This window comes from Barbatula barbatula (assembly GCF_947034865.1).
Source record: "Barbatula barbatula genome assembly, chromosome: 22".
In the NCBI taxonomy this organism is placed as follows: domain Eukaryota; kingdom Metazoa; phylum Chordata; class Actinopteri; order Cypriniformes; family Nemacheilidae; genus Barbatula; species Barbatula barbatula.
Window position 1 is genome coordinate 10,453,845 of NC_136785.1, and position 27,730 is coordinate 10,481,574.

General features: G+C 37.7%; 5 protein-coding genes across 14 annotated transcripts in view; 3 read left to right on the plus strand and 2 right to left on the minus strand.

Moving 5' to 3' along the window:
- Positions 1 to 431: 431 nt before the first annotated feature.
- slc22a6l (solute carrier family 22 member 6, like) lies at positions 432 to 6,938 on the plus strand. Its single transcript, XM_079486442.1, has 11 exons — positions 432 to 856; positions 1,531 to 2,003; positions 2,113 to 2,216; positions 2,347 to 2,501; positions 4,117 to 4,285; positions 4,646 to 4,769; positions 4,854 to 4,969; positions 5,053 to 5,267; positions 5,484 to 5,592; positions 5,786 to 5,989; positions 6,167 to 6,938. The coding sequence occupies exons 2-11, from the start codon at positions 1,614 to 1,616 to the stop codon at positions 6,258 to 6,260; spliced, it is 1,680 nt and encodes a 559-aa protein (XP_079342568.1). The 5' UTR covers positions 432 to 856; positions 1,531 to 1,613; the 3' UTR covers positions 6,261 to 6,938.
- A 917-nt stretch (positions 6,939 to 7,855) lies between these two features.
- Positions 7,856 to 8,894, plus strand: cox8a (cytochrome c oxidase subunit 8A). The gene is made up of 2 exons (XM_079487098.1): positions 7,856 to 7,989; positions 8,507 to 8,894. Exons 1-2 carry the CDS (start codon positions 7,870 to 7,872, stop codon positions 8,609 to 8,611), a joined length of 225 nt encoding a protein of 74 aa, XP_079343224.1. The 5' UTR covers positions 7,856 to 7,869; the 3' UTR covers positions 8,612 to 8,894.
- Positions 8,895 to 9,189: 295 nt separating this feature from the next.
- Positions 9,190 to 13,053, plus strand: otub1a (OTU deubiquitinase, ubiquitin aldehyde binding 1a). Its single transcript, XM_079486309.1, has 7 exons — positions 9,190 to 9,303; positions 9,705 to 9,766; positions 10,033 to 10,131; positions 10,346 to 10,464; positions 11,137 to 11,221; positions 11,301 to 11,495; positions 12,513 to 13,053. The coding sequence occupies exons 1-7, from the start codon at positions 9,258 to 9,260 to the stop codon at positions 12,708 to 12,710; spliced, it is 804 nt and encodes a 267-aa protein (XP_079342435.1). The 5' UTR covers positions 9,190 to 9,257; the 3' UTR covers positions 12,711 to 13,053.
- On the minus strand, positions 13,045 to 15,872 carry epdl2 (ependymin-like 2). The gene is made up of 6 exons (XM_079486310.1): positions 15,657 to 15,872; positions 15,109 to 15,143; positions 14,885 to 15,019; positions 14,609 to 14,795; positions 13,760 to 13,850; positions 13,045 to 13,281 (listed from the first exon to the last, which is right to left on the minus strand). The coding sequence occupies exons 1-6, from the start codon at positions 15,730 to 15,732 to the stop codon at positions 13,155 to 13,157; spliced, it is 651 nt and encodes a 216-aa protein (XP_079342436.1). The 5' UTR covers positions 15,733 to 15,872; the 3' UTR covers positions 13,045 to 13,154.
- Positions 15,873 to 25,569: 9,697 nt separating this feature from the next.
- nrg2a (neuregulin 2a) overlaps positions 25,570 to 27,730 on the minus strand; it is an 82,346-nt gene continuing 80,185 nt past the window's right edge. For 6 of the 10 annotated variants that reach the window (XM_079486410.1, XM_079486417.1, XM_079486418.1 and 3 more), the window contains one exon: positions 25,570 to 27,512. In XM_079486410.1, the coding sequence (XP_079342536.1) occupies positions 26,861 to 27,512 (652 nt within the window). In that variant the 3' untranslated portion in view covers positions 25,570 to 26,860. The remainder of the gene's footprint in view (positions 27,513 to 27,730) is intronic. The other 4 variants (XM_079486414.1, XM_079486412.1, XM_079486411.1 and 1 more) reach the window with 1 other exon arrangement.

Sequence of the window (27,730 nt, forward strand, 5' to 3'; positions counted from 1 at the left end):
TTTTAATGAAATGCGTAATTTCCCTTGCTAATCCAAATCTCTTTTATGTAACTAGCAAGCTATTAGCATTAAGCAGACTTTATGCTTATGTGAGGATGTGACTAGCAAAAAATGTAAGAAGCATCTTAGGGGGACATTCAAACTACTTTTATTTACAATTATCACAGTCAGTATGTGTCCATTCATTCAAGAGTAAACTCTGACTACATACAGCCCATAGGTGTGTGTGTGTGTGTGTGTGTGTCTTTATGATACTATACCGTTGGACTTTGAGAACGAGAAAGACTTCTGTCTAAAGCTAAACATTAGTTACTCATATACTTTGTCTTATCTGTTGGTACATTCCCCCTTTGCCCCACACTTCGGTCTGATATACAGTAATTATACCTTAAAATGATTAATTTACCCATAACCCCCCCCCCCCCCCTTGCATGCATTCAGGGACGTGAACCGATCTACACCTGGTTCTGCTGTTTCTTCACAGTAACACCCCACCAGCCTGGACACTGGAAAAGGTTCAAAACACAGCAGGTACAAATACGGAGGTCAGCCAAGGGATCCCAGTAGGACAGCGAGCACTTGGACTCAAGCACTGCAGATTCTCTTTCTGGACTTCAGGGAAAGTCTCTTCATGCCACAAGCGGTTTAAACGTGGAGATTCTAATCCAGCACAAACATATGCAGTACTTCAACCCAAAAGCCTGAGGAATTTCAGAGCTGATTATACAACACAGAGAAACTTGCTGGGAGCCTTTTATTTTTTTTTATTTTTAGAATGAGGATAAAGTGAATTTTTCTTTTTCATTTCAATTGATCTTTATGTGGGGCATTAAGGACATTCTGTGATCTCCAACAGGTATTTGTGTAAAGTTATCTTTTACATTATTTTATGCATTTTTGTGTATGTATTTAATGTACCATAAAAAAACTCACTATTATCAAAACTATTTTGTATTTTAATAAAAACTATTTTCTAGATTTTGTAGAAATTCTGTATTGCAATGCTGCTAATATTGTTTGCTCCATAATGATTAATAGCTTTTTTATTTGATTAAACATGTTTGATAATGAATAAAAAGTTGCTCACAGATATTCTAATTGGTTTCCATTTAAAAACCATGAACCATTAGCTTTTTGTCATTGCAACCATTACAAAATGTCTTTTTGTATTGTGTTTGGGCATAATTCCAATAGAATAAATCTGCCAGATAACACCCCACCAATAAATTCCATCACATACCTAGACACCATTATAACTTCCATTAAAACCAATAAGTCCTATTGTAACAATTAAATCCAATAAATGTTCTATTATTTATTTCATCAGGGTAATAAGAGCAAATTCACACAGCTAATTTTGTTTCTGCAATATAGTGAACAAAATCACATTTGTGGCAACTGTCTCAATGTTGTTAGTCAACATGACCTATTTTCAAAACCAATAATTGTGTTTTTTAAGTCTTCTTGACCTCCATTCAGTTTTTAATCTTTGTGTACCCACACAACTATACATTTTATCATGTTTCACAGGACAGAGCTTTGGTCTGCCAGCTGAAGTCCACACAGGAACTGTAATCAAACCTGTCACTCTTACATTTACTACTATCTGAGCCATGGCCTTTGCAGACCTGCTGGAGCAGGTGGGCAGCACAGGACGTTTTCAGGTCCTGCATGTCACCCTGCTCAGTATGCCCATGCTCATGATGGCCAGCCACAACTTGATGCAGAATTTTGTAGCCGCTGTGCCTCCCCACCACTGTGCTACCCATGCCAACCTTACCATGTCCTCGACGACCGCTGCGGACAGGCTTAGGGCCACAGTGCCGCTGGACAGTAATGGCAAACTGGACCATTGCAAGCGATATGTCCACCCTCAGTGGCAGCTCTTGAACAGGACCGCTTCTGAAGAGCTGTGGGAAGATGTAGAAGAGCCGGAGACACAGGGGTGTGAGGACGGATGGTTTTACAATACGAGTGAGATGAGCTCAACTATTATTACTGAGGTAAATGCAAACAAAACAAAATATGTTACTGTAGAAACTAATGAACAGTGTTTTTCCTTTGTGGTCTTATTTGGAAATAGTGTGCAAGTCTGTTATCTTTCTCTTTCAGTGGGATTTGGTTTGTGACCTTCGTGCATTTAGGCAAATGAGTCAAACTATATACATGGGAGGTGTTCTTGTGGGAGCACTAGTCTTTGGAGGACTGTCTGACAGGTCACTCTCCCTTTTTAAAGATCTTTCTTTAATGACACTGTGACATAATAAGCTTGTAAAATAATAAACTTTGATTTTATGCGTTGAACCCAGAAATGTGGTATCAGTAAGTTTGCGTCCTCTCATTCAGGTTTGGGCGGCGATTTTTATTACTGATGTCTAACCTGATCATGGCAGTTGGAGGAACATGTGCTGCTTTCTCCACCTCCTTCACTTTGTTCTGTGTGTGTCGTTTCTTCTGTGGTATGGCCCTGTCTGGCCTGGTGCTCAACTCTTTCTCCCTCAGTGAGTATGCAGATGTGTCTGGTGAATAAAACTGGCCCTGCAATGTAACAACGTCTGGTAGAAAGCATTTAAAAATGGTTTCAGCAGTAACAAAATAAACAAACGTCGTGTGGCCCAAACTTAACTTCCGGATGACCTCCGCAATAAATCAATAACTGTTGAGCAGTTTTAATTTAATATGATTAATATATAGAAGAAGATATTAATATAAATGAATAGTGAGATAAATTATTATACTATCATTACCAAACACTGGAAGTTGACTTCAGGTCAGACGTGTGCAACAAATGGATGGCTTCAGCTCTTAATCCGTATTTAAAGGAATTGTTCACTTTCATACATTTTCATGATAATTTACTCACCCCTGTTGTCATCCAAGATGTTAATGTTTTTTTTTCTTTAGTCGAAAAGAAATTAAGGTTTTTGATGAAAAGATTCCAGGATTATTCTCCATATAGTGGACTTCAATGTACTCCCAACGGTTGAAGGTCAAAATTACAGTTTCAGTGCGGCTTCAAAGGCCTTTAAACGATACCAGAAGATTATTAAGGGTCATATCTAGCGAAACGATCAATCATTTTCTAATAAAATAAAAATGTATATGCTTTATAAACACAAATGCTCGCCTTGCTCTGTTTTCCGAAGCACTACTAATCACAACGTCATGTGTTACATAATTACGTTGAAAAGGTCACGCTTGACGTAGGCGGAAACCAGGATACGCAGATGAAATGACCATTTTAAACAAAAACCTGACACAAAGACAATTGAATATGTGTCGTTGAACATTCAACAACTTTTGAACGGTCCTCCTTCTCCACATAAACACTGACTCAGTACTGCATACGTAAAGCATGACCGTTTCAACGTAATTACGTATTACGTGAAGTCGTGATTGCACTTCGTAGGACAGAGCATGGCGATCATTTGTGTTTATAAAGCTTTTGATTATTTTTTTAATAATCAATCGATTCGCTAGATTCATCTTCTGGTATCGTTTAAAGCCCTTTGAAGCAGCACTGAAACTGTAATTTTGACCTTAAACTGTTTGGAGTCCATTGAAGTCCACTATATGGAGAATAGTCCTGAATGTTTTCATCAAAAACCTTAATATCTTTTCGACTAAAGAAAAAAAATACATATACATCTTGGTTGACAACAGGGGTGAGTAAATTATAATGAAATTGTATGTTGAAAGTGAACAATTCCCTTAATGTGCCCCTTCATACTTGCCTAATAACAGCAAAACGAAAGTTAGCGACATTAAGGTGGCGGATATTATTATTTACTTATTACCAAAAATGTAACTGCTTTCTAAACGTCGGTCTTCGTAGTCATACTGCCATTTTATTTGAAAGACAGTATACATAACGCTGGAATGTTTCAGTTTTTTAACATACACAAACCATTCAAACCTTTACTTAAAAATAACTTAATTACTTTTATAATTGGGTTGTTTTTGGTCTAGGTAGACACCCGCACCAACTAAAATCAGAACCCTTTAAATCCTTATAAATGTCGGTGACATTTTGTAAAGCCGTGTATGAAATCAATATACAATGTATTTATCGACATCTAGTGGAAAAACACATAAAGTGTGGTTGTTGATTCTCAGTTGTCGAGTGGATCCCCACGCGTGTGCGGACAGTGGTGGGCACAGGAACAGGCTACTGTTACACAGCAGGTCAGCTGATCCTGGCACTAGTCGCTTACTACATCAGAGACTGGCGATGGCTCACACTGGCTGTCTCTCTGCCTTTCTACGTGTCCTTCCTCTACTCATGGTGAGCAAACATTAAAATAAAATAAAATAAAAAAACACGTCAATTATTATGTTATTTGCTCACCTATATGTTAGATCTGTATGCAGCCTCCTTAAAACATTTTAAACAAATTAAACTTGGAAGCAGCTTGTTAGGTGCCTAGGAATAGTGTACGAGTTTATATTTATACTGTTTGCCAAGCTTCAACATTGCAAAAAAGAAAAACACCAAAAAATGTGGTTGCACTATATTAAATGTCTTTATTTATCAATTTCTCCATTTGTTTTCAAACGACTAAATGGCATCCGTTAAATGTACTCTTTGTTTTTGGTATTTATACTTCAAAAAGGTTCAATGTAGCTGATTTTGTATTATGCTCAGGTGGTTTTTAGAATCTGCACGCTGGCTGGTCCTGAACAGAAAGTCAGAGCAGGCGGTCAAGAACCTCAAAAAGGTGGCTCGCATAAACAGACGGCAAGCAGAGGCAGACAAAATCAATCTTGAGGTGTGACCTTATATGAATCGTGTGCATTTGAAAATCCTCAAGGTCATTCAAAATGCTTATTCCATTGTGCTCACATGCGTGTAGATGTTGGAAGATTCCATGAAAAAGGAGATGGTCTGCTCAAAGGGATCCTACAATGGTGTCGACCTCATTCGAACAGCTACTATGAGAACCATCACTATATGTCTCAGTGCTGTCTGGTCAGTCGCATATCCTAGCATCTCATTCAGTACAAACATTCCGATGCTACCACGAATAAAACAAAGCCGTCCTATATTCTCAGGTTCTCTACCAGCTTTGCCTACTATGGGATATCCATGGATCTACAGAAATTTGGGGTCAGCATTTATCTGATCCAAGTCATCTTTGGAGCAGTGGATATACCAGCCAAAATCGTGGTAACAATTTGCATGAGCTTTTTGGGGCGGAGACCATCTCAATGTGGAGCTCTTGTACTGGCTGGCATAATGATACTCATTAATCTTCTAGTACCTTATGGTGAGAATTTGAGCCTGCTTGTCAACAAAGAGCACTAATAATAAAATTGGAGTCTCATAGCTTTGTGCGTCATTAGGTGTTTTTAATAGCTGTTATTCTCATCTCTCTTGAAGGACATTTGAATGTCTGTCTGTCCTTCACAGAATCGAGACCTTGGTATTTGAAGTTTGCTTATCTTGTAACTTTGTGTCTGTGAATGTTTTCGTGCATGTGCAGACCTGCAGATATTACGCACCAGTTTGGCAGTGGTCGGGAAGGGTTGTTTGGCTGCCTCCTTCAGCTGCTGTTACCTTTATTCGGGAGAGCTATATCCTACGGTCATCCGGTAATTAAACACCCTGTCATTACCCTCCAAGTGTCTTAAAACGATAATAAATTCTTCCCTATGACTCACTCTTTAAATGTGGTTATCCATCATTTTCTTCTTTCTTAACAGCAATAACCAGAACTGCAAATTACATGCGTTTTACAAGCCCTATTGATGTCGGCTAATGCAATTTTCTGTTTCATCCTCTCAGACAGAGCGGAATGGGTTGGGTCTCGATGATGGCTCGACTGGGGGCAATGGTGGCTCCTATGGTGCTTCTTTCGGGGGAGTCTGTTCCATGGCTACCTGGTTTAATCTATGGAGGGGCTCCAATTATCAGTGGGATATTTGCCTTTTTTCTCCCAGAAACCCTTGGAATGCCTCTCCCAGATACTATCCAGGATGTGGAGGAAAGGTAGTTGCCTGAAAATACTGATGTTAAAGATTCGTTCTAGTTGTAATTGATCCAAAGTGTCGTAAGACATTATGCAACACTAGTGAACAGAATGCTTAGTTGAAAGTTAACTATATAAATTACGTTTCAAGTGTTATTGTGTAACTAATTGTTTTCCTATTCTTTCACTAATTGCAGAATTGTCAGGCGAACAAATTCCAAAGACTCAATTGTGAAAGAGAATTTGGCCCTTAAGGACCCCTGCACCATTCAGCTAAAAGAGTCTGTTTGAGAACTCACTCAGTACAGTCTTGCTGACTGTAACGGACAAATGTAGATGGTTGTTTCCATACAGACCAGAAGTAACATAACAGTATTATATCATGGAAATAGTCAAAGGCTATGTAACACTGTGTCTACACCGAACAGGACCGGCACGATATGACACGACATGACAACCCGATTGTTCTTAATGGGTTTGTCATGTCACGTCTCGCCGCATCCAGTGTGGAATTTATTTTAATGGTTCTATTGTCTTTTGTTGTCTCGTGTCGTGTCGGACGGCGCAGGGTCCGGTGTAGACACGGTGTAATGAGTCTCCTCTATTATAAATGATGCTGTTTTCTTATCTGTAATTATTGTACATTTAAATTATGTTCTTTAATAGAGTAAACAATATGTAATGAAGTGAAGATCCTTTGTATGTTTTGAAATATGCTGTTATTTTGTGGTTTTTTTTGTTTTCTTACCTGAACTATAAAGGCAAATACTGTAAGACAACATTAAATACATAAACAGATTGGAATAACTACTTTATTCAGAGAGTGTGCTCAGTTTATTCAGAGAGTATGCTAAATTTTCAACATTTTGACAAAAAGTGCAATGCATATCAAATAAACTAAACTTTTTTTCCTAAGCAATAAAATATTTGGTACCTTCTATGCAGAAATTGCTTTTAAGGGAAATGTACAAAAATGAAAACAAATAATTCAAAATAAAAATCTTAGAAATATAGGAGCCAACAGGATTTTTTATTCAACATTTAGGGGCAAAGATTTCCAGAAAGGGATTGCAGTGTCTAAGATCAAGGAGGATCTATTGACAGAAATGCCAAACTGCTCTCCAGGACACGTTTTGTAAATACGTTTTATCTCCTTCAGGAAAGGTGCGAAAACATGATGACATCTTAGTCCTCTGTCAGACTCCATAGTTCTTTCGAAAGGGAGGTGGGAGGGGTGGAGTGAGCCGTTGGTTGCTAACCACTAGATGCTGCTAAATTTCACTGAATTGACCTTTAAACCAGGACTAGGCCTTTGTTCGTTTAAAAAAATAAGTAGTTTTAAAAAACATTTTTGAGACAGCACAATAGGACTGATGATTTAAAGACAGTGCAAGTTGTTTTCAGGACTATCTTGATCCCTGTCAAGGAAACTGAACCTTAGTCTGTACCTTTAAAACTTTAAATATGAATACACTAGAATAGGCCTAAAGGAAAATGAAAAAAATGCTATCTCCTATGTCACGGTTCTGTAGGACTATATTACATAATATGCTGGTTAGTGCCTAAATCTCACTGACGATGACTGTCTGAATGAACACGTTCTGCTTGGCTTGACAGTCTTGGAAAACATTAACATATTAAAGTGTTCTATTATTATTTAACCGTAACCTTGCCTGTCAGTGTTATTTAACATTAGTTAGGGTTATTTAACAGATGCATTAGTGAAAAAAATACATAATGCAAAACTAGTGACGATGCAAGACTATTTTTAATGGAAACATTAAGGCCGCAAAAAACTACAAGTCCCATTAGCGCTTGCAGAATTCTAACACAGCTTCCGGTGTCACATTTCCTGTTCCTGTTCGTTACGCAAAAAGCTCATTCCCTTTCAGAGAACAAGATGTCTGGACTTCTGCGAGGACTCGCTCGAATCCGCACCGCACCGGTTCTGCGGGGATCGACCATAACCCGGCGAGCCAACATCGCCACACGACCAGCCAAGGAGTCTATTGGCCCTGCTGTAAGTCTTTTGTAAAGAGAAAATTGTTTTCTTAGAATCTCGAGACGGGCACGCCATGACCTCCTTTCCGTTCAACCCCTACATTCGGGTTATGTGATCAGCTCAAATATAAATATCCAGTTGGGCTCCGTTTACTGAATATATTTTTTATGAATAGACCACATTTTCGCGTTGATTTCCGATTGAGGTGTTTGGGTTCAAACTGAAATAGACAGCGGTGATTCGGAAGGTCGTTGTAGAATAGCGCCGCCTCAGGATGATAGAAGTATTTACACTGTTCTTTAGCTAATTGCGTAAGTAAATCATTATTTTACATGATAAACTAAACAAATAATTCGTTTCATAAAGATAGTTGTAATTGTTTCACAAATAGGCTAAGGATGAAGGTTATTAGATTAGACAGTTATGTTTGTTGCGTGCTATGACTGTATGCAGTGACATCACAGAAAACAAGGCTACAAACAAACAAGTAACTTACTGATGAAAGGTTACCTAACAAATGTTTGTCCTTTGTCAGGAGACAGCAGTTGGTCTGACAATGTTTTCCCTGGCTATCCTGGGACCAGCTGGGTGGGTTCTGGCCAACCTGGAAAACTACAGAAACAGAGATTCTGCAAAGTGATCCTCCAGTCATGGACTGAAAGCAGTTTGACTGATTTTATTGCTTTTATCACATTTTGGGACCACCGTCCCACTGACCTTCATCTTACCTGAACAACTTGTCTCCCTTGAGCACCCAGCTACCTCTCCAGACGACCATTTACTATCCTCCGACCATTCCTATCTTACACTGAGCATTCTGCTCTCTTTTCAAAACTGTAATAAATTACAATGGGTGTTTGAATTGTCCTTACATGGAGCCTGTTACATAGGAAATAAACCCTTATTTAAATCTTTGAAGTCTGAATTGCCTTACTGCTTTGTTTGACATTTTCTCATGTGACAGTGTTAAATATCATGCTTTTCAATACGTTTGCAAATTTAAGGGACATTTTTTTAACGTCAAGATTTCTTAGTTATTAGATCCTCCAGGCATGGATATTTATATATGGCTTGTGTATGGAAAAATATACACTTTTGTTTATACAGTAATGTTAAAGTTCTATTATTATTATTAACTTTGCCCAGCAGAGATTAAAATTAGTCAATCTTGACTTGATAAATGTTGCTTATAAAACAAAAAACAGCGACAAGAACGATACCACCGGAAGTGGCTTCATCTCAAGCGTTTCCTGTCAGGTGACCGGAAATGAGTGTTCAGCAGAAACATGGCGGAGGAGAAACAGCAGGAGATTTCTTCAAAAGAGAGCGATGGTCAGAATTGCTTTATAACAGTTTCAAACAGTAATGTGTTGTTACTGCGCGTTGCACTTGTTTAGCTGTTATGTAAAAATGTTTAAGTAAGCCATGCTAATAGAACGCATGCGAAGCTAGCTGGCTACTAATCTGCTAATAACAAAAGCAGTGAGTTCATTGTTGACGTTTTATAACACACAGTGTGAAATAAAATAATTTCCGAAATATAACCATTTCAGAAACGAAGATAGTCCCCTATTTATGTTTTGTTAATCGCATGCAATGTTACAATAAATCTTAGACTAGAAAATACGGTATGGGGAATCCGTTACATTCTTCGTGTAGTGGCATTGATGGTGTTTAAAGCGACTTAAGGTAATGGTACATATTTGCACTAAAATGTACTTATTCTTTGACAGGGCCGAATTGTCTTGGATATGATGAGGCCATTATTGCACAGCAAGATAGAATTCAGCTAGAGGTAATCGTTTTGTGTTACTGTTTTTGTTTGTTAACACATGACGTCATGAAAGACTTGGCTGCTTGATCCACAGACTGCAGTCCTTTACACACAGAAGCACGTATTCCAAAACAATACACATGTTTACTAAATTATTTAAGGGCTTAAAATCGTGCAAATGATTAAAAACAACACATCATTTTATTTAACATTATTTGTGGAAAAACGTGTAATTTTGCAAGAGGTTGCATGGATTCTTTTTTAACTAAGTCTGCTTGTGCTTATAGATAGCCACCAGTATTTCTCTGGTGTCGGAAAGACAGGATTTGGCTATCCTTAAGAAAGAGTATGCCGAAAACGACTCTATTTACCAGCAGAAAATACAAGTAAGAACACTTTTTCATCAGTAAATTTTGTCAAGCATCTTGTTTGTCATCATCTCCTCTCCCAGACGTTATTAATTATCATTACGCAGGTGTGTGTTCGTGCTGTTGTCACATAACCCAAAGGGAAAAGAGAATCTAATGTTTATTTATGAACGTATATCCATTCCAGCTTTCCTCGTGTTCTTTTCAATAATGTGAATTATTTTGTCAACAGGATTTAGAAAAGAAGTACTTATCCATACGCAAAACACGACCAGATGGAAACTGTTTCTACAGAGCCTTTGGCTTCTCACATCTGGAGTCTTTACTTGACAACAGCAAAGAATTACACAGGTAACCTCCCAGCCTACTTTCAAGTGCATGGGATTACACTGCTAACTAGGCATTAAGTGACGATTGAAAACCTGAATGCCAATATTTTATAGGTTGATCAGTTTATATTTTTGAAACATAATGATAAGTACCTTGCCCCTTTTTATTATAAAATCTCTATTAAATATGTTCAGATTGGCTGTGGTTATTAACTGTGTCACACCTTGAACAGTTTTTCCAAAAATGAAAAGGTTGTTCCAAATCTGTATAAATATCTTTGTTCTGATGAACACAGAGCAAGATATTTGGAATAATCCTTATAACCAAACAGTTCTCGACCACCATTGACCACCATAGTAGGAAAAATTGCTTTATACATTTCTTTGTTCTATTATAACACAAAAGAAGATATTTTAAAGAATGTAAGAAAGCAAACCGTTCTGATGCACTTTTGACTACCATTATAATTTCTCCTACTACGGTGGGTAAGAATGGTTAGCTTTTCTACATTCTTCAAAATATCTTCTTTTGATAGACTCAAGGGTGAGTAAATTATGACAATTTATTGGGGGGGCGAACTGTCCCTTTGAGCCTATATGTGAAGAGTAAAGAAATCGTGGTTATGGTCTTAAATCGCTGTTCTTACCTTTGGTACATTCCTCTAAAATGATTTGTGGTTACACAACTTGGCAGGTTCAAGGCGATTGCTGCCAAGAGTAAACTGGATCTAGTGAGCCAAGGGTTCACAGAATTCACCATTGAAGATTTTCACAACACAGTAAGTATTTTCTTTAAATGCAGTTTGTTTTGTAAATTTTCCCTCCTAAATGCATTTCCTCATATCTGTTTGATTGTAGTTCATGGACCTAATTGAGACATGTGATAAGCAACCGTCTGTAGGAGCGCTGCTTAGCTCTTTTAATGAGCAGAGCGTGTCTGATTATATCGTTGTGTATCTGCGGCTGGTGACCTCCGGCTACCTGCAGAGAGAGGAAGAGTTCTTCCAGCACTTTGTTGAGGGCGGCCGCACAGTTCGAGAGTTTTGCCAACAGGTAACATAAATCAGAATTGAATTAGATCAGAATTGTTGCAATATTCTGTATAAATAAATTATAATCCGCAAATAGATTTAGAGAGTTTCAATTTTTTTTTAAATCCACATACGAACAAAAAGCGAACCATAAATATACAGTGCATCCGGAAAGCATTCACAACGTTTCACCTTTTTCCACATTTTGTCATATTACAGCCTTATTCCAAAATGGATACACTTAATTATTTTCCTCAAAGTTCTACAAACAATACCCCATAATGACAACGTGAAAGACGTTTGTTTGAAATCTTTTTTGAAAAAATTTATTTAAAAAAACGAAAAAAGCAAATGTATATATGCATTCACAGTATGAGATCATACATATACCAATATTTACTTTGCTAAGGTTCGAAAACACAAATTTTACTAGGCCTTACATCATTTACTTTTGGGGTTGCTGTGTGAATTTGAGAATATGTTGTGTGCACAAGATCATAGTCAAAGGATCGACATCCTTTTTTTGGCAAAGAGTTTGAAAATAAACTGTTTAAACACAGCAGAGATCATTCCGGAATGGGATAAACCGAGACATTTTAGACCGCCACTATCCACCATGTTTGCTGAAGTCAGAACGAGCCCTATTGGTCAACGAAAGTTGAAATTACCCGATTGGCTTGCGTAGATTGCGTAAAAAATTGTTTGTGAAACTCTCTATATTTATTTGCAGATTATAGTTTATGTATTCAGAATATTGCAACAATTCTGATCCCATTATTTTGAGATTATTTTAAAACAGAAGGGGAGAAAATAAATAAGATTTTTTTTAAATCAGAAGTTAAAAGTTTCAAGTACATTTTGTGTAGTCACATAAAATATATAGTCGCATACGATATTACTGAAGTACTTAAATCACAATAGAATATATTGCATACATTGTTTTTTAGATTTTTTTTTTGTCAAGCAGTATTTATTCAAGTAACCTTTTCCTCAATGACTTTGCAACATTTAAGCCAGTATGTCCCTCTGTTTTGACCAGGAGGTGGAGCCAATGTCCAAAGAGAGTGACCACATTCACATCATTGCTCTGGCTCAGGTCTTAAATGTCTGTATCCAGGTAGAGTACATGGACAGAGGAGAAGGAGGAACGGTCAATCACCACATATTTCCAGAAGATGGGGAGCCCAAGATTTTCCTCCTCTACCGACCGGGGCACTACGACATCCTTTACAAATAATAGTTATGCACCTGTTGGCTGCTAATGGCTCATTTGTCTCAGTGCTGTGGGTTTAACTCAACTCTAAACCTGTGAAATGTGAACATGAGTGAACACTCAACATTACAATTTTCTCCTTTAAGACTCGGAGGCAGATTTTTGGAATATTCTGTGATACCAGGCACTGGACATTGTATAGTTTTCTTTGTATAACCTGCAACATTTTTGTTCCAGTTGTATATACAATACATTGTTATCATTTGGTTTAGTTTTTTCCTTGTAGTTAGAACGTCATTTATGAAAGAAATGGAATTGATTGTTTGACTGTATTTGAACTTCATGAGAATAAAACATGTGCAGTAGGCATAGTTTGTATAGCCACATTATTGTTTATTAGGTTAAAATGGGTCTTTATTATGGCCAGAGTGCAGTTTGGACTAGGCACACAAACACACATATGTCCTCTTATAGGAGAGCTTTAAAGAAATTTGTCACTGTGTCATCTTTGGCTTCCAGCAGTTTCACAGAATCACAGAATGATGGAGGGATGAAGACCTCAGGGTTGTCTATTCCATTGACTAGGTCGTAGAAGCTACAGTAAGAGAGAATGGGTTAACCATTGTCCAAAATCTGACACTATATTCTTGTCAATCTTAAACTTGCATTCTTATCAACCAACCAATGCCCTTTGATTTTAAAAACATGTTTTGACAAACATCAATTTACCAATCATTTTATATCGAATGAGGTGTTTTTTTTTTGTTTGAAGTTTACTATGTAGAACAGGATAAAGAAATTGTGTTTTACAAGGTTCATAAGGCACCCATTTGTTGTGATTTATTCATGTGCGTGTGATTCATGCAAGAAAACAGCTCTGATCAGAGGAAGAGAAAAGGCTATAAAAACACATGTAATAGGTTAAGAGGCACAACAGTTGCATAATCTCCTGATGTTCCTCATCAGTCTAAGGTTAGGTCAAAGACAGGATTGCAGGCTTGGGTATAAAAGTGGGACTTTGGTAATAATGTAAAACAGAACTGGTTACAGCGTGGGACAGACCAAACACTAACCTTGTCATGATGTCTACATCCATTTTCTCTGTAAAATAGATGCTGTAGATAGGCAGACAGCCAAACTCAGTGAAGGACATGAAGTAGTGCTCTGCAGAAGAAAAAAAGACTACTAGTTAGGGAAAATAAATTTGGTTTGGCTAAGCAAAAACAACTGCAGATTTTTAATGGTTTCATTGTGTTTAGAAAGAAGACTTATTTTATATTTTACAGTAAATGATTATAAGAAGAAAAGATTATCTGCCTAGTAGATTTTATGAAAATATTTTTTTCAAATATACTTACTAGAATTATGTTCCTGTTTTTAACAAAAAAAATAGTTAAAATCACGTTTTGGGAATACAATCGAATTTCCAATCAAAATTTTTCTAAATCTCTAATTTTGGTTGTTAAGATTTTAATTATTTTGTTTGAGTAATTTTAATTGGAAAAAATTATGAAGTTAATCCAATTCAATTGTATTACGTTAAACCCATTTTCAATTGATAACAAATTTGAAAATCTTAACAAATATTTTCAGTGTCTGGCTTTATCATAGACAATATACGCTATTGAATAGTGGTGCAAAAAAGTACGAATAAATAGATCAACATAGTAACTGCTGTATATACCTCAATGAACATAACAAAAACAGACAGATGAAGTACATGCTCACAAATTGAATATCGCTGCTGTCCTTCTAAAACCTCACATCTCCATATATTGTGATTTATTTTGCCATAAACCAATATTATTAGTCACCCGTTATTGTCTCTGGGTTTTGCATGCATATATCACCCAAATATATATATAAACACGACTGGTTACTATAAGAATCGTTCAGAATTAGCAAATAATATATTCTTATACCTTTTGTTTGAGGCACAATTCCTTCCCAGTTATTAACAAGCAGTCCTTCTCCTGGTCTAGAGCTGCTACCCACGACTAACTGATGCAAGAAGTGGGCATCATGGGGAACCTCGACAGGTACGAACGGTTCCTTCAATGCCGTCTTAACACAGGTCTGGTTGTGATTGTGGATTTCATACTTGACACCCTGTGGAATAACAAAACACATTCACAAATTATGCATTATACAATATAGTATCTTCAATTCTTGAAAAAAGCTGTGGTACTTTACTCTACCTCTCTGAAGAGTAAAAGCCTGTCTGCAAAGATGGTCTTGTTGTCTTCCTTTCCATAGGCTATAACGCGAACATTTTGCCCAATAGCATCATAATAGAATTTCTCATAAACGCGTATCTTCTCCCCTGGGACAAGCTGTGTTTGAATAGAAGAAAAAGATGTTTCTCATGGCTGAAAATCACACCAATAATACTTTAAATGCTCTTTTCAAGTCAGTCACTTACCACAGTGAGTTTCCCCTCAAGCAATGGAGGAGACCCTGGAATTCATGAAAGGTAAAAAGCTTAAAATATCCAAAACCATCAGTATCAATAAAAGAGCGCAAATGATAACATCTGCTAATGGACACAGGACAATTATTTATTGTTGAATTACTTTTAAAGGGATAGTTAACCCAAAAATGAAAATTCTTTTATCCTTTACTATTCTGTATGCGACGTTCCTTCTTCGGCAGAACACATGTGAAGATATTTTGAACTATGGTGATAACCAAACAACTCAAGACATTCTTCAAAATGTCTACTTTTGTGCTGATTAACAGGTTTTAAAGGTGAAAAAAGGGTGTCTTTATCTATTGGTTAAACTATCCCTTGCAGGTAGTCTTTGTTTGTTCATAATACATATACAGCAAAAAAATCCTACAGTTCTACTGAATTCATCTGTTCATATTTGAGTTTTTTTACCCTCTCCTGTTTGAAAAAAATGAACATAATATCAAAAGTTTGTTTCGTTCTTTTAAAACAGGCTAGGACAACAGGTCAGAAAGTCTTACTGCAGGGATGAGGCTTCTGCGCAGAGCTGCCGAGAATCAGGATCAGGCCCACCGAGATCACAAACAGGATCGTCATAGTTACAGTGGAGGGAAGGCAAACCAGGAGCCAAAGCAACAGCGGCAACTAGCAGCAGTGTGTTCACTTCTGCTCCGCCGTCTCTTATATCATCAACTCCAGCTCATCACTCCCTGTTTTCCTTCCAGCCCACACTGGGAATTCTGAAGGTATCTGGCCAGTGGATTAAAGGTAAAGACCACATACTGGTGAAATATCATGGAGAACAGCGCATGTGCAAAATACAGTAAGCTAATCATGTCAATGGGATATTTTTAATAATGGGCTACTACCAAGTGTCCTTGATAAGATAATGATTGTCCAGTGTAAATCCCGAACTGGATTCAACATTCCCTGTGGTCACATGTTGCAAACTCAGCATAATGACTTAATATTTGTTTTTGTCATTTACATGCCCTCATTTTAAAGGTTGAACTGGTCAATGTTCAAGAGCAGGTGCTGGTGCTGGTCATAAAACAATTCACCGTGAATGAGAAGACCATATGACCTTAAAAAGCACTCAAATCTGTCAGAAATGAGTTGGATCTGAACTTAATGTTATCTGTTAATGTGTTAACATGACACCTTGCATCCGTCATAAAGATGAATGCGCTATCTATTATCACCCCGTGTATAAATTCTACTTTTAAGACAGGTAGTAATGTATAACACAATGTTTTCTTCACCTGCTCCAACAAACAAATGGCTGCAATAAAATCTCTACCAACATCAATACAGAAATGCGGCACTTGGCCCAGCAGATTTTTATCAGGGTTCGTGATGCCCCTTGAAACTATTTAAATGAGCGAAGAAACTAAGAATGCAACTCTTTTGTCCCCATGCAAGTTGTAAATCTGCGTGCCTGTACAGTTCTCCTGACACCTACGCCAATGTAAATAAAAGTTTTTTTTGACTGATGTCCATCTGAGTTTTTCCAGGGTAAGAAAGGAAAAATCAAGCCTCGGCGTGTAGAGCGTGTATTTATCCTCTGCGCTCTTATCACGGGGGCACATCAAAGAAATTCACTTTCGTTCGAGGAGGTCTTGTGTTACACCTCATTTCTTTTGATATATAGGTTTATACGGTTTGAATTACCATTTTGATTGCTTCTTTACAGCAGTCAAAGTACAACACATATAACACATGTCTGTCAGGAGATCCATGAAGCTCATGTGACCTCGTTGGTCTCAGGAGGACAAAGAAAGTTACTTATTATTGGGCTGAAGATTAAACAGACAGTTAAATATAATTTTGTGTATGGAAGTTTGAGCTTGTGTAAAATATTGTTTTGTTTCATTTCGTACTGTGGTGTTGTCTGTATTTAAACTTTATCTGAATTCTTGGCAGGATTGTCCGTTATTAAACGCTGGGCTTTGAGGCCTGAAACTTTAAACTCATTTAGCAGAGCGACATTCAACATGTTACCTTATATTTGGTTTTAGTGGAGTTTTAAGCACCAATACACACAAAACGAATGGTTTGTGCTGTTGTTGACTTCCTAGTGCACTTACACTGCATCAAAGTAAGTGAGTTTATCAGCATCAGTGATTTGCAGTTATCAGCTATAGAGTCATTAAATAATCCTCTTCTGCTTTCAACAAATGATCTTCCTCAGTTATGGCCCCAGTGATTTTAATAGTTTATATTAAAATGCTAATCTATAATTATAAACTGTTGTTCAATGGGCTAGTTGCACAAGATCACACTTTTCAAGATCACAAGATCAGCTTTTGCCACGCTAGAGTAGGCAGACTCATTTCTGGTCACAAAACTATCGAGTTGTTTTGGCTTAACAAAGTGCTTAGCAATGTAAAGAGGATCTGTCACATCGCTGGTATAATACTTTATTATTTTTTAGCTAAAAATACAGTGTTATAAGACCCCAAAAACTCGACTGCGGACCATGGTGTACGGAAAAACTCACGGCGCCATCTTGTTCAACTATCAAATTGGCTGATTAGCTCATTTTTAATCTGACTATTTTTGTGAAAAATTTCACAGTTAACTATGTGCAAAAACTTACAAAAATGAAGAAAAATTAACTTAAAAATTATTTGAAAAAAACATTTCATTAAAATGTGCTTATGTACTTAACTTTTAAGAATCCAAAAATAGTTATTTTTTTAATTAAAATAGTTATTTTTTGGTCCCCAGCCCTCTGGTTAAAGGGGCTATGTGTAGTTTTGGTCGGATCTGTTGACAGAAATCAATATAATATACATAACTATGTCTTCAGCGGTGTATAAAGACCTTACATAATGAAGCGTTATGATTTTATTACTTTAGAATGAGCTATTTCTATCTATATACACTGTGAGTCCCCTTACATGGAATTCGTCATGTTGTTTCTAGAGTAGCCCTAAAGGAAAAACTGCTCTACAGAGCGCATACCACCATAGTGCTTCGAAAGTGAGGGGTGGAGTGAGTCATTGGTTGCAATTCGCAAACCCATTTTTATATAATATTTCATCAATTTATAGTTTTACCAGTGTCTGCTTTAAGACATTTCTGGTGGAAATACTTTTCCATGGTAATCTCCAGCAGGACACTGGTGCAGTTGATAGAAATGTTGTGAATAACCCAGAATATTTCTTTAAGGGGTATTCAGCATTCAGGATGAGGCTGACGACAGTTGTAGGCTACAATACGCTGCTCATCTGCCAAGTTTTTGCAGAAATGTTGAAATGGCCATTTATTGAGCGATTGATGTGTGTATTGTTTCAACAGGACACGTAAACCATCAGATGTTGCAGACCACAGTTTCGAAAGCACCACACTCAACCAGAGATCACAGAAACATTCATCATGTGCTGCCATGAATCAAACATAAAATGAAATGCTGATTCGTTGTAGCAGATCGTGTGGAGGCTCGGTAGCAGCTCACCCTACACGGGAGTGTGGTCTCTCCATTCAATCCTGTCATGATAAAAGCGATTCAATATGCAAAGATAATTAACATTCTTTGATGTGTTGTCATAAACTAATGGCCTGTACAAGAATAGTTCAGCCAGGAATGAACATTGAAAAATGAAAAATAATTTAACCTCATGCCATTCCAAACCGGTATTAATTATTTTCTTCAAAAAGAGGTATTAATATCAGGATGCCTAAGCCATACTTTTCCCAAAAACATGGAAACATGGAACAGACATGAGTTTCGAACTCATATCGGTTTTTAAAAACATAAAGGTGAGTAAATAATGACATTTAGTTTTTGGTGATCTTTCACATTTTTTGGAGGATCTGTTGACAGAATTGCAATAATGTCTTCACAGGTGTATACATTTCTATCTTCATACACCACGGGTCCCTTCACAGACTGTATATCATGTGGATGAGTCTCCGTAACGTCACCCATAGGTTTCTGGGGAGCTGTTTGAAGCTTATCGTGGGCAGTGCATCTCACTCCCGGATAATCGAAAATGGGCAAAGAGGTGAGATGTGGTTGGAGTTGAGGTGCCTGGTTTGCTGAAGCCACTTGTCCCTCCAGTGTCCACGGACCTATTTTGCTGAATTATAAGGCTAAATATAAGTTAAATGGGTGAGTTATAAAACATTCACCCTCCTCACATTTGTCATGAAGGGTAAAATTTGCTACCAATTTTTTGTATCAGGCTGTAAACATGTTTTTTTCTGCTGTAAAGTTGACAATTTTAACATGGGGCTCAATGAGATTTTGCTCTCTTTTGGAGCCAGTCTGTAGTGACCAGTCGATAATTTGCAGTTTAAGTAACTTCCGTGTTGGCTTCACGAGAGCTATCGGAAAGTTGCCGCTTGGTCCCCTTAAATGGAATTAACCACGTTGTTTTTACAGTAGCCCTAAACGGACAAACTGTTCTACAGAATGTGTTTCGTAAATTCGAAAAATAAGTGAAAACGTGACATCATCTTTGTTCTTTGCTTACACTTAGAGGCCAAACTGCATTTTAAAAAACTTAAAAATGTTATCAGAGGACAATCACTAAAAGACTTCCAATAAGAGTGCATAAACATACACTGAAAGTGTCTGAAGTAAACTGATGTTTTGAGATGTGTCTGTGGATGCATGATGGTTCATGTGGATTGAGGTGTGCCTTGTCGAAAACAAAATTTAGGTAAGAAAGAAGTTGGCAGGTCCGGTTTACAGATTTCGTGAATCTTATTGATGGTTTGGAGGCATCATGTCTCTGCTTGTTGCAACATTGTAAGCTTTAATGGGAAAAAATCTGTCTACATACGTGTGATGTTAGAAAATTTTGAGTATTTTTCATTGCGACATTTCCTTATTTCTTCAATATTGCTGTTCATGTCTTTCTATTCATTTTCAAACGGATGTCAAGTCGAGTCACATTAACGTCATATTATTATTTTGTGATCAATTGTATCAAGGTGTTGAAAGCCTTCATTTCAAAGCCTTGTCTAACTCATGGAAAAATGTTCACACCCACATGGCAGCAACTGAGAAAACATGCGTGCGTGTGGGAGGGAGGGAGGCACATTTATGTTTACTAACAAACTCCGGGTCAGTTGAGGTCGTCCAAGTTTTTATTGTAAGTGTTTTTTATATATTTTGTCCTTTTCATTTAACATCTAACAAATTCTTTGTTATTTTCAAGAAGAGGAAAAAAGCGACGGACCTAACTGTTATAAATTAACCAACACCAGGTTGTTTTAAGCCAACGTTACGTCAAATATAGACGGTTTCATTGGAAGCACGCGCCTCACCCAAAGGTAACTTCTGGTCTGTGTTTGGTCATAACATCATTTATTGTATTTTTAATGTTTTTATCAGTAAACGTTCATTTTAAAGTACTAAACTGCATTAAAACTACTCAACACTCATTTAACGTTCTCATTTAATGAAGGGCTATTTTTTGTGTTATTCTGGGTCTGTCACTTTTTGACCCAACAAAAGATAAAAACAAAATATATTTATAGGAATTGTATTGTTCCTTATATGCAAATCTACCACTTTTGCTTGAGGCCAAACAAGCAACTGCTGACAGGATAGCGGTTGTGGTTAAATTGTTTAGTCAAATTTTCTTAAGATACCGGATTCGATTTAGTGACGATTCAATTAATTTCCATTACAAATTTATTTAGGAAATGAAAGCACATCCCTCACAGAGCACCTGTTGTATTGTTAAGCAAGTTTGAAAAAAACATTTGTCAGAGGTGTTTCACGTTTTGTTACCATATCTGAAATTAATGAGATCATCTTTTGGAGAACATATGCTCGGCAACTAGTGGATGGGAACAGACATGCCAGATCCTTTGGGAAATTTTTACACGCTTTTAAGGTGAAGCTACATTTGCCAAGTTTACAACCCAAATGCCTCTCCTATCAGGAGATACACACCTTCACCTTAGCTCACCAGAGAGAACATGTTTCTTTAGTCCTTTCAATAATTAGACCTCGTCTCACGAGGAACCAGATCTCTGCATTAAATAACAGTAAAAGGCAGTCAATTTTATCATTATGAGAACAGTTCACACCAAGAAAAAACATTCCATAGATGCTATCAGTCAAAAAAAGTATTTTTTATGTTGTTGCTACCGTGACTGAAGAAAGACAGATTTGAATGAAATGTGATCAATGGTTTTGGTTCCAGACACGATGGAGGTTCGCCTACCCAGAGTCTTCTTAAAAACAAAAGCCTGACCTCACACAAATGCTCAGGAACTGCAGATAAATATTTCACACATTATTCCAACGTAGGTTGTTTATCACAAAACATTGCTGATACCTGCCAAATACTGAATCTATTGAGCCTAGAGTAAATGAAGCTTTTCACAACCTAGAGGCTAGATCATTCAGATTGTGTTACTTCATAAGTAACAATGTCATGATATCAGATTTTCCTGAAGAAAGGTTATCCAGATTAAGATTTAAAAGACTTCAAATGTAGGTTTTACAGCACATGAACTCATAAAGCACAGACCTTATCCTCAACTCGTCATATGTTAGAGATAACATACTCATCATATGACGGTTTATTGCACTTACCATGTAAAATCAGTCAAATAATAACCATTTAAAATTATAAGCGTGAAATTCAAAACAGAAAAACTGGAGTCCAACAATTAAGTTACCATAAACCCATAAGTTCAAGTTTACTTGGCAGCTATAACAACAGTATAGTGACACATATGTTTCATATTTGACCGGAGAGCGCAGAAACACATAAAACCCAGAGCTGATCAGGGTCATCGAGGAGAAAGAGAAGTGTTGCCCATGATGAGCCCCAGATGGATGTCTTGGAAATGTTTTACAGGACTCAACACTACGGCTTAGATGTGTGCAGCTGGAGTGAAGGGAACAAGTCCCTCGAAGTCACTCTGATCTCCTTCCTCTGCTTGTGAAGCACAAATTGTTTTCCTATAAGTGACCTATAGAGCGGCTTTTACTTTTCTTGTGTAAAATAATTTGTTTTAAAACTGTCACAAACTTTTGAGTTTCCATGAATGCTCACATGATTTAAAAATGTGGGTGTTTAAAATAATAATAGTGTACGATTGGGTCCAAAAGTCTGAGACCACTAATATGCTTGTTTAGTGTGTACTTTTCTAACTTTGTAATGTATTTGCACATTGCAATTTTATCACACGACACATCAGAATTAAAATAGCTTTGTACTTGGTATGACCCCTTTTGACAGCATGTCTGGCAGAGTTTTCATAAAACCTCTTGATCCATGTTATCCAAGAATGACTTCACGGTCCAATGTGTAATATTTTTGGATGATCTATTGACAGATATATAATATGAGATAAAAAATATTTTTACAGGTGTATAAAGACCTTACATAATGAAGCATTATGTTTTTATTACCTTAGAATAGTCTATTTCTATCTACACACACCGCATGGAGTTCACACGGTTGTTTCTACAGTAACCCTTAATGGACAAACTGCTCTACAGAGCATGTTTCATAAATCAAAATACATGTTTTCCTTCAAAAAGAAGTGAAAACGCAACTACTCCTTATTTCTGTGTCAGCCACAGTAGTGCTTCGAAAGGGAGAGGAGTGAGCTGTTGGTTGTAATTCACAACCTCACCACTAGATGTGTAAACAAAATTTGCACACTGTGATGTCACAAAACCAAAATTAAAGCCCCACTAAAAAAAAGAAAGAAATATAATAATCTAAATGAATATAAATTATAGTTAGAGTTGCAATCAAAGTTTTTTTTAATGTGAACTCAGATTTTTGGACTTGAGGTGCAAAAGTCTGATATCGTGATCAGTATTTGGCATCTGCTCACACTGAATGAGTTCTTCCCAGCATTCCTGGTTTTGTGTCAGTGGAAATGGCAAATCCTTTGGCACGGGGTCGGTGTTTCATCTCTAACTCCGTCAACGGAAAGAGACAGCTGTAAAAATCTGACACAGACAAGACGCACAACAGGTCAGATAGGGCACATGTGTCAAAATGATACCAAGAAAGATTTATTTTCTCATATGAACAGGTGTTTCATTTTATTATTTTTTTACAATCTATGACAGTGGCGTGTGTCTCTCTTTTTTAAACCTCTAGCATTTTTCAAGAATGGACATGGGGGATTCCTTTTTTTATTGCTGAATGTTAAAAAAATACACTTTCACTGACTCGAGGAATAAATTCATCTGCTGCTTGTACCATGCACTCATCTAACCTTGACCACAAGGACATGCAGAGGTGAGGTGTTTAAACGTTTCAAGCGAGGGAATAAACAAAAGAAGAGGGGTAGAAGTAATGGGGTAGGACGCAACCGTCCGTAGGCTGGGGGATGTGTGATATCACATTTAATCTAACTAGCACTGTCTTTTTGGCATTTCTCAAACATACAAACAAGACCCAAAATACGTGTGTGTTTGGAGGAGAGTCATTCTTTTTCAAACTTCACACAAAGTTGCATCTTCATTTAAAAAATAAAACGATATTTCATTCGGCTGTTACAATACAGCATTTAACCCCTCGGTGAGGATCTAACTTACACATTATTGGGTTTTCACCAAAATAACCACAACTCACTTTTTATGGAAGAAGTACATGAATACATATTTAGCACATATCTGTCTACTTCTAAATCTTGCTCCAATATTTGGTGTCGATTTATGTGCCTAACCCGATTGACTCTCTTGACAAGAATATTCTTTCCATCTTTCCAATAAGCAGGCAAGCTGTTGCGAACTGTAGATGCTCTTTGTAGCAGGTGAAGACAGCTTATTATACAGTAATACACTTCATCTAAGGCGTTCTTCTCAATGCAGACACAGTCAATGCAGCTGTTTGGTTTGGTCTGGACCCAGCGAGTGCTTCAGAATGAAGATGGAGGCATGGCTTTGTACTACAGTTGCATATGAAAAAAATGGTATGATTTTAATGAGCATACATTAATGATAACCAGTAGAAGAACGGACTGCACTATTTGGTGCTTTGCTGGTTGTGAATATGAAACAAATATGAAATATGTGGAAAATAAATGGACTTATAACGTAACATGCGATTCTCATCTCAAAACAATGAAATTCAGTTCAACACAAGTAGAATAATAAGTTTGCATATTTTGCCATTTGAATGACCCCTATTCATTTTCACAGCTATTCGTTTTGTGTTTGTTTGGGGGCTGTTCACACAGGACAAAGAGCAGCGGAACTGAACAGCATTTATACGTGCATTAATATAAACACTCAACAGAAGCGTGGCATTGTGTAAATATACACATCCCTTTCAGAATGTATCTGCCATAGCTTTATAACTTACAGGTGTCAACTTTATTTAACACCAAGCAGCCTAAAAAAGTGTCATGGGAACTGAAATTAATTCAAGTTAAATGGAATACAAGATAAGTGCAAAAAAACATACTTAAGTCGGATTTCCTGTTTTAAAACCTCTTGTGATACCCACAATTTAGATTTTACAGGGATGCGAAAATATAACGTTTCACTATTATAATAGGAACGAACCAAAATACACCATAAAATGGTAAAAAAAATATATCTCGCCATCTCTGTTGAAACATTAAACTGCAGGTTACTTTACAAACTTTTCCTTACATGGGTCATGAGTCAAATGACATAAAATTCAATTTCCTGTTAAATCTGACCCAACAACTCATTCTTATAACTCATAATGATTATTTTAGTGTTATTAGTACAATATTAGAAAAACCTAGTCAAAAAACTGTTAAATTACGGCAGCTTGGCGTCAGAAAAACAATGTAAAAACACATTTCTCGGCAAGTAAAATGACATATTTTTCATGATATTCTTCATGATGTTTTACACCCAAATTGTAAATATGCAGATTATTTATGTAATTAAAAGTTGTTTTTACAGCAATTTGTATTAATTGAAAATTCTGTAAAATACTTTTTTTCACAGTGTATTATAATATTAGTGTAAAATTTGGATTTTTCAAGTACTTGCACAATAACTCATATTTGTTCATTTCTAATCAAAAAGACTTCAGAAAATGAAATAGGCTACTTAAATAAGAAAAATGAGCACTATATGTACGGCATCATTTTTCTTCTGCAATTTGGTCGTTTGCCGACAATTGATCTCAAGAGAAATGCTAGTATTTAAGTATTCTAGAAAATACAAAAAACAGCGTGTCCTGTGTGAACAGCCTCTTATGTTTCCTGTTCTGGAGTACTAGGACCAAAGGGAGATCAGGCATGTCCGCCGACCTGACGTCAGGCTCTCTTCAGTCCTGTGCTAGAGGAAGATGTGCAGTGGATTTAAGTCCTGAGACACTGTGAGACTTTCCATCCCTACTTTTCTTTCTTTCTTTCTTTCTTTCTTTCTTTCTTTCTTTCTTTCTTTCTTTCTTTCTTTCTTTCTTTCTTTCTTTCTTTCTTTCTTTCTTTCTTTCTTTCTTTCTTTCTTTCTTTCTAAGTTTATGTCTATCTCTCTCTGCTGGCCGCACTTACCGGATGGATGTGCTGATAATGAGGGAAGGTGGGTGGGAGACACTATATGTACTGTATTTCTTTGTTATCTGTCAAAACCTATTAGTACTGACAGCCAAGTTCAACTCAACCAGCTGCTAGCCCAGCCCACGGCGCCCTCACATTTACCCAGAATCCCCTTTGGAAAGAGAAGGCTCCCGTGTGACAGACCTTACCCTGAAGGGATACAACCCAAGTCAAGGCAGGGCAGCTGTAAAAACATCAGGTGCCCGCATGCGTAAATCTAAACAACAGCAGCATATATTTCAGAACCACAGTCAGGCCTCGGCTGATTATCGCTACGCACTGCGATAATTGTTTCATTCTGATTTTTGTCTTGTTTTCTTTAGTCTAAACTCATTAAAACATGATAAAATTGCATGAGATAAGACAACTTGTTTTCTGGAATTAAAAAAACGTTTAGTTACTGTTTAAACAGGCGAATCGTATTTGCCAAAGATCAATACTCTTCATTCAATGTCTTATCTTACACAGTTTTGCCTCTCAAGTGCATTTATCTTGTTTTAAGGATGTATTTACCAGAATCCTCAAGACAAAACACGACCGAACGAAATGATTTCCGCAGCGCACGTTTGGTCAGACGCTCACGATCGCGTCTTTCCCGACACACTTTCACCGAGGAGTTGGAGCCCCGATTGCATTTGTCATTGATTTCCTGTTGGCAAAGCAACATGACCATAAAACATCTTGGTGGATCAAATTCATGTAAACATACACCTTATGTTAGAGTGGTTTATATTGCATGATGGTGGGGGGGTGAGGGATGGGGGGTGTAAAAGAGGGCAATGTCACAGTTCAAATGGGGGTCAGTTCCCAAAAGAACACAACCTGGAAAGGAAATCAAGGGAAAAGGCCAAAAAGAGACAACGAAAATGAGTATAAAAAATGAGGCGTCCGTATAAGAAAGGCTACAAAAAACTCCACTGGCCCTCTGGCGTCGGCATACAGCAAAAGGCACCACAATATTACTCTATTTTTTCTTAAGTTGTGAAAAAATTGGCACATCTTTTTTATGCTGTAAATCAAAATGTACATATAAATAGAGTTTTCCCTATAAAAAAAGTCTTTGCTGTTAACTAGTAGACAACTTTTGCTAAAATGAAAATAAATATTTCATTTGTTTAGAATATCTGTCAGCTTTATATAAAATAAAAATATTTCTTATAGGTGCATGTGTATAGTAGATCGCCTTTGTGGATAGGTGGCGGTCTCTCTAGTGAGGTGCATTGTCCAGTTTGGGGCGCGGGTGCGTCAGTCTGGTCTGTGTGCTGGCACGAGGCCCGTGCCGCCCGCTCTGGGCGTGAGAAGTCCGTGTGTCGGGTGCGGGCCTGTAGAGGGCGGAGGACTCGGCGGCGTTCATGTTCTGCATACTGAGGAAGGGCGTGCTCTCACCTTCCTCCTCCTCTGAGTCACTGTCTGACAGGCAGCTTCGTGAGCCCAAGTCCCGGGGTGGCTGGTAGCCACGCGGTGCCACGTGGCCATTTAGTCTGGACCTGCGCCAGTGCCGACTGCTTCTCTTTGGTTGCTCCATCGAGGAGAGGTACTCCTGGGTGCTCTCGTACTCCTCGTCTTGAGCCAGCCGGTAGGGGCTGGAGGGCAGGCTGCCGGTGCTGTCTCGCAGGTAGCTGCCGCGCTGCTGTTGCCGGTAGGGCTCGTGGCCCCGGGCCTCGTGCAGGGGCACCTGGTAGCGATGCAGGAGAGGCTGGTCCTCCTCCGGCGGGTAAGGAGCGTGAGCAGCAGGGGGCAGAGACATGGCGTGGCTGGCGTTGGGAGACGTGATCTGGAAGGTAGGCACCTGCGGGGGCAGTGAGTAATGGAAGTCCACGGGAGACAGGCGAGCGGGCGTGGTCAGGGCCGACACATACCTGCGGTGAAAGAGAGAGACAGAGAGAAAGACAGAGAGAGAGGAGGACGAGCCAGAGCAGGACAGGACAGAAGAAGGTTGTGTGGAACAGAAGAACATGAGTCAAATGTTTTCAAGTTCAAAATGGAAACACAGGGATCCGTCAACCAAAACAAAAAGTATTTACGATCAGCTCATTAACTCATATTTCTATTATTTTAGATGCTTTAAGTCACAACA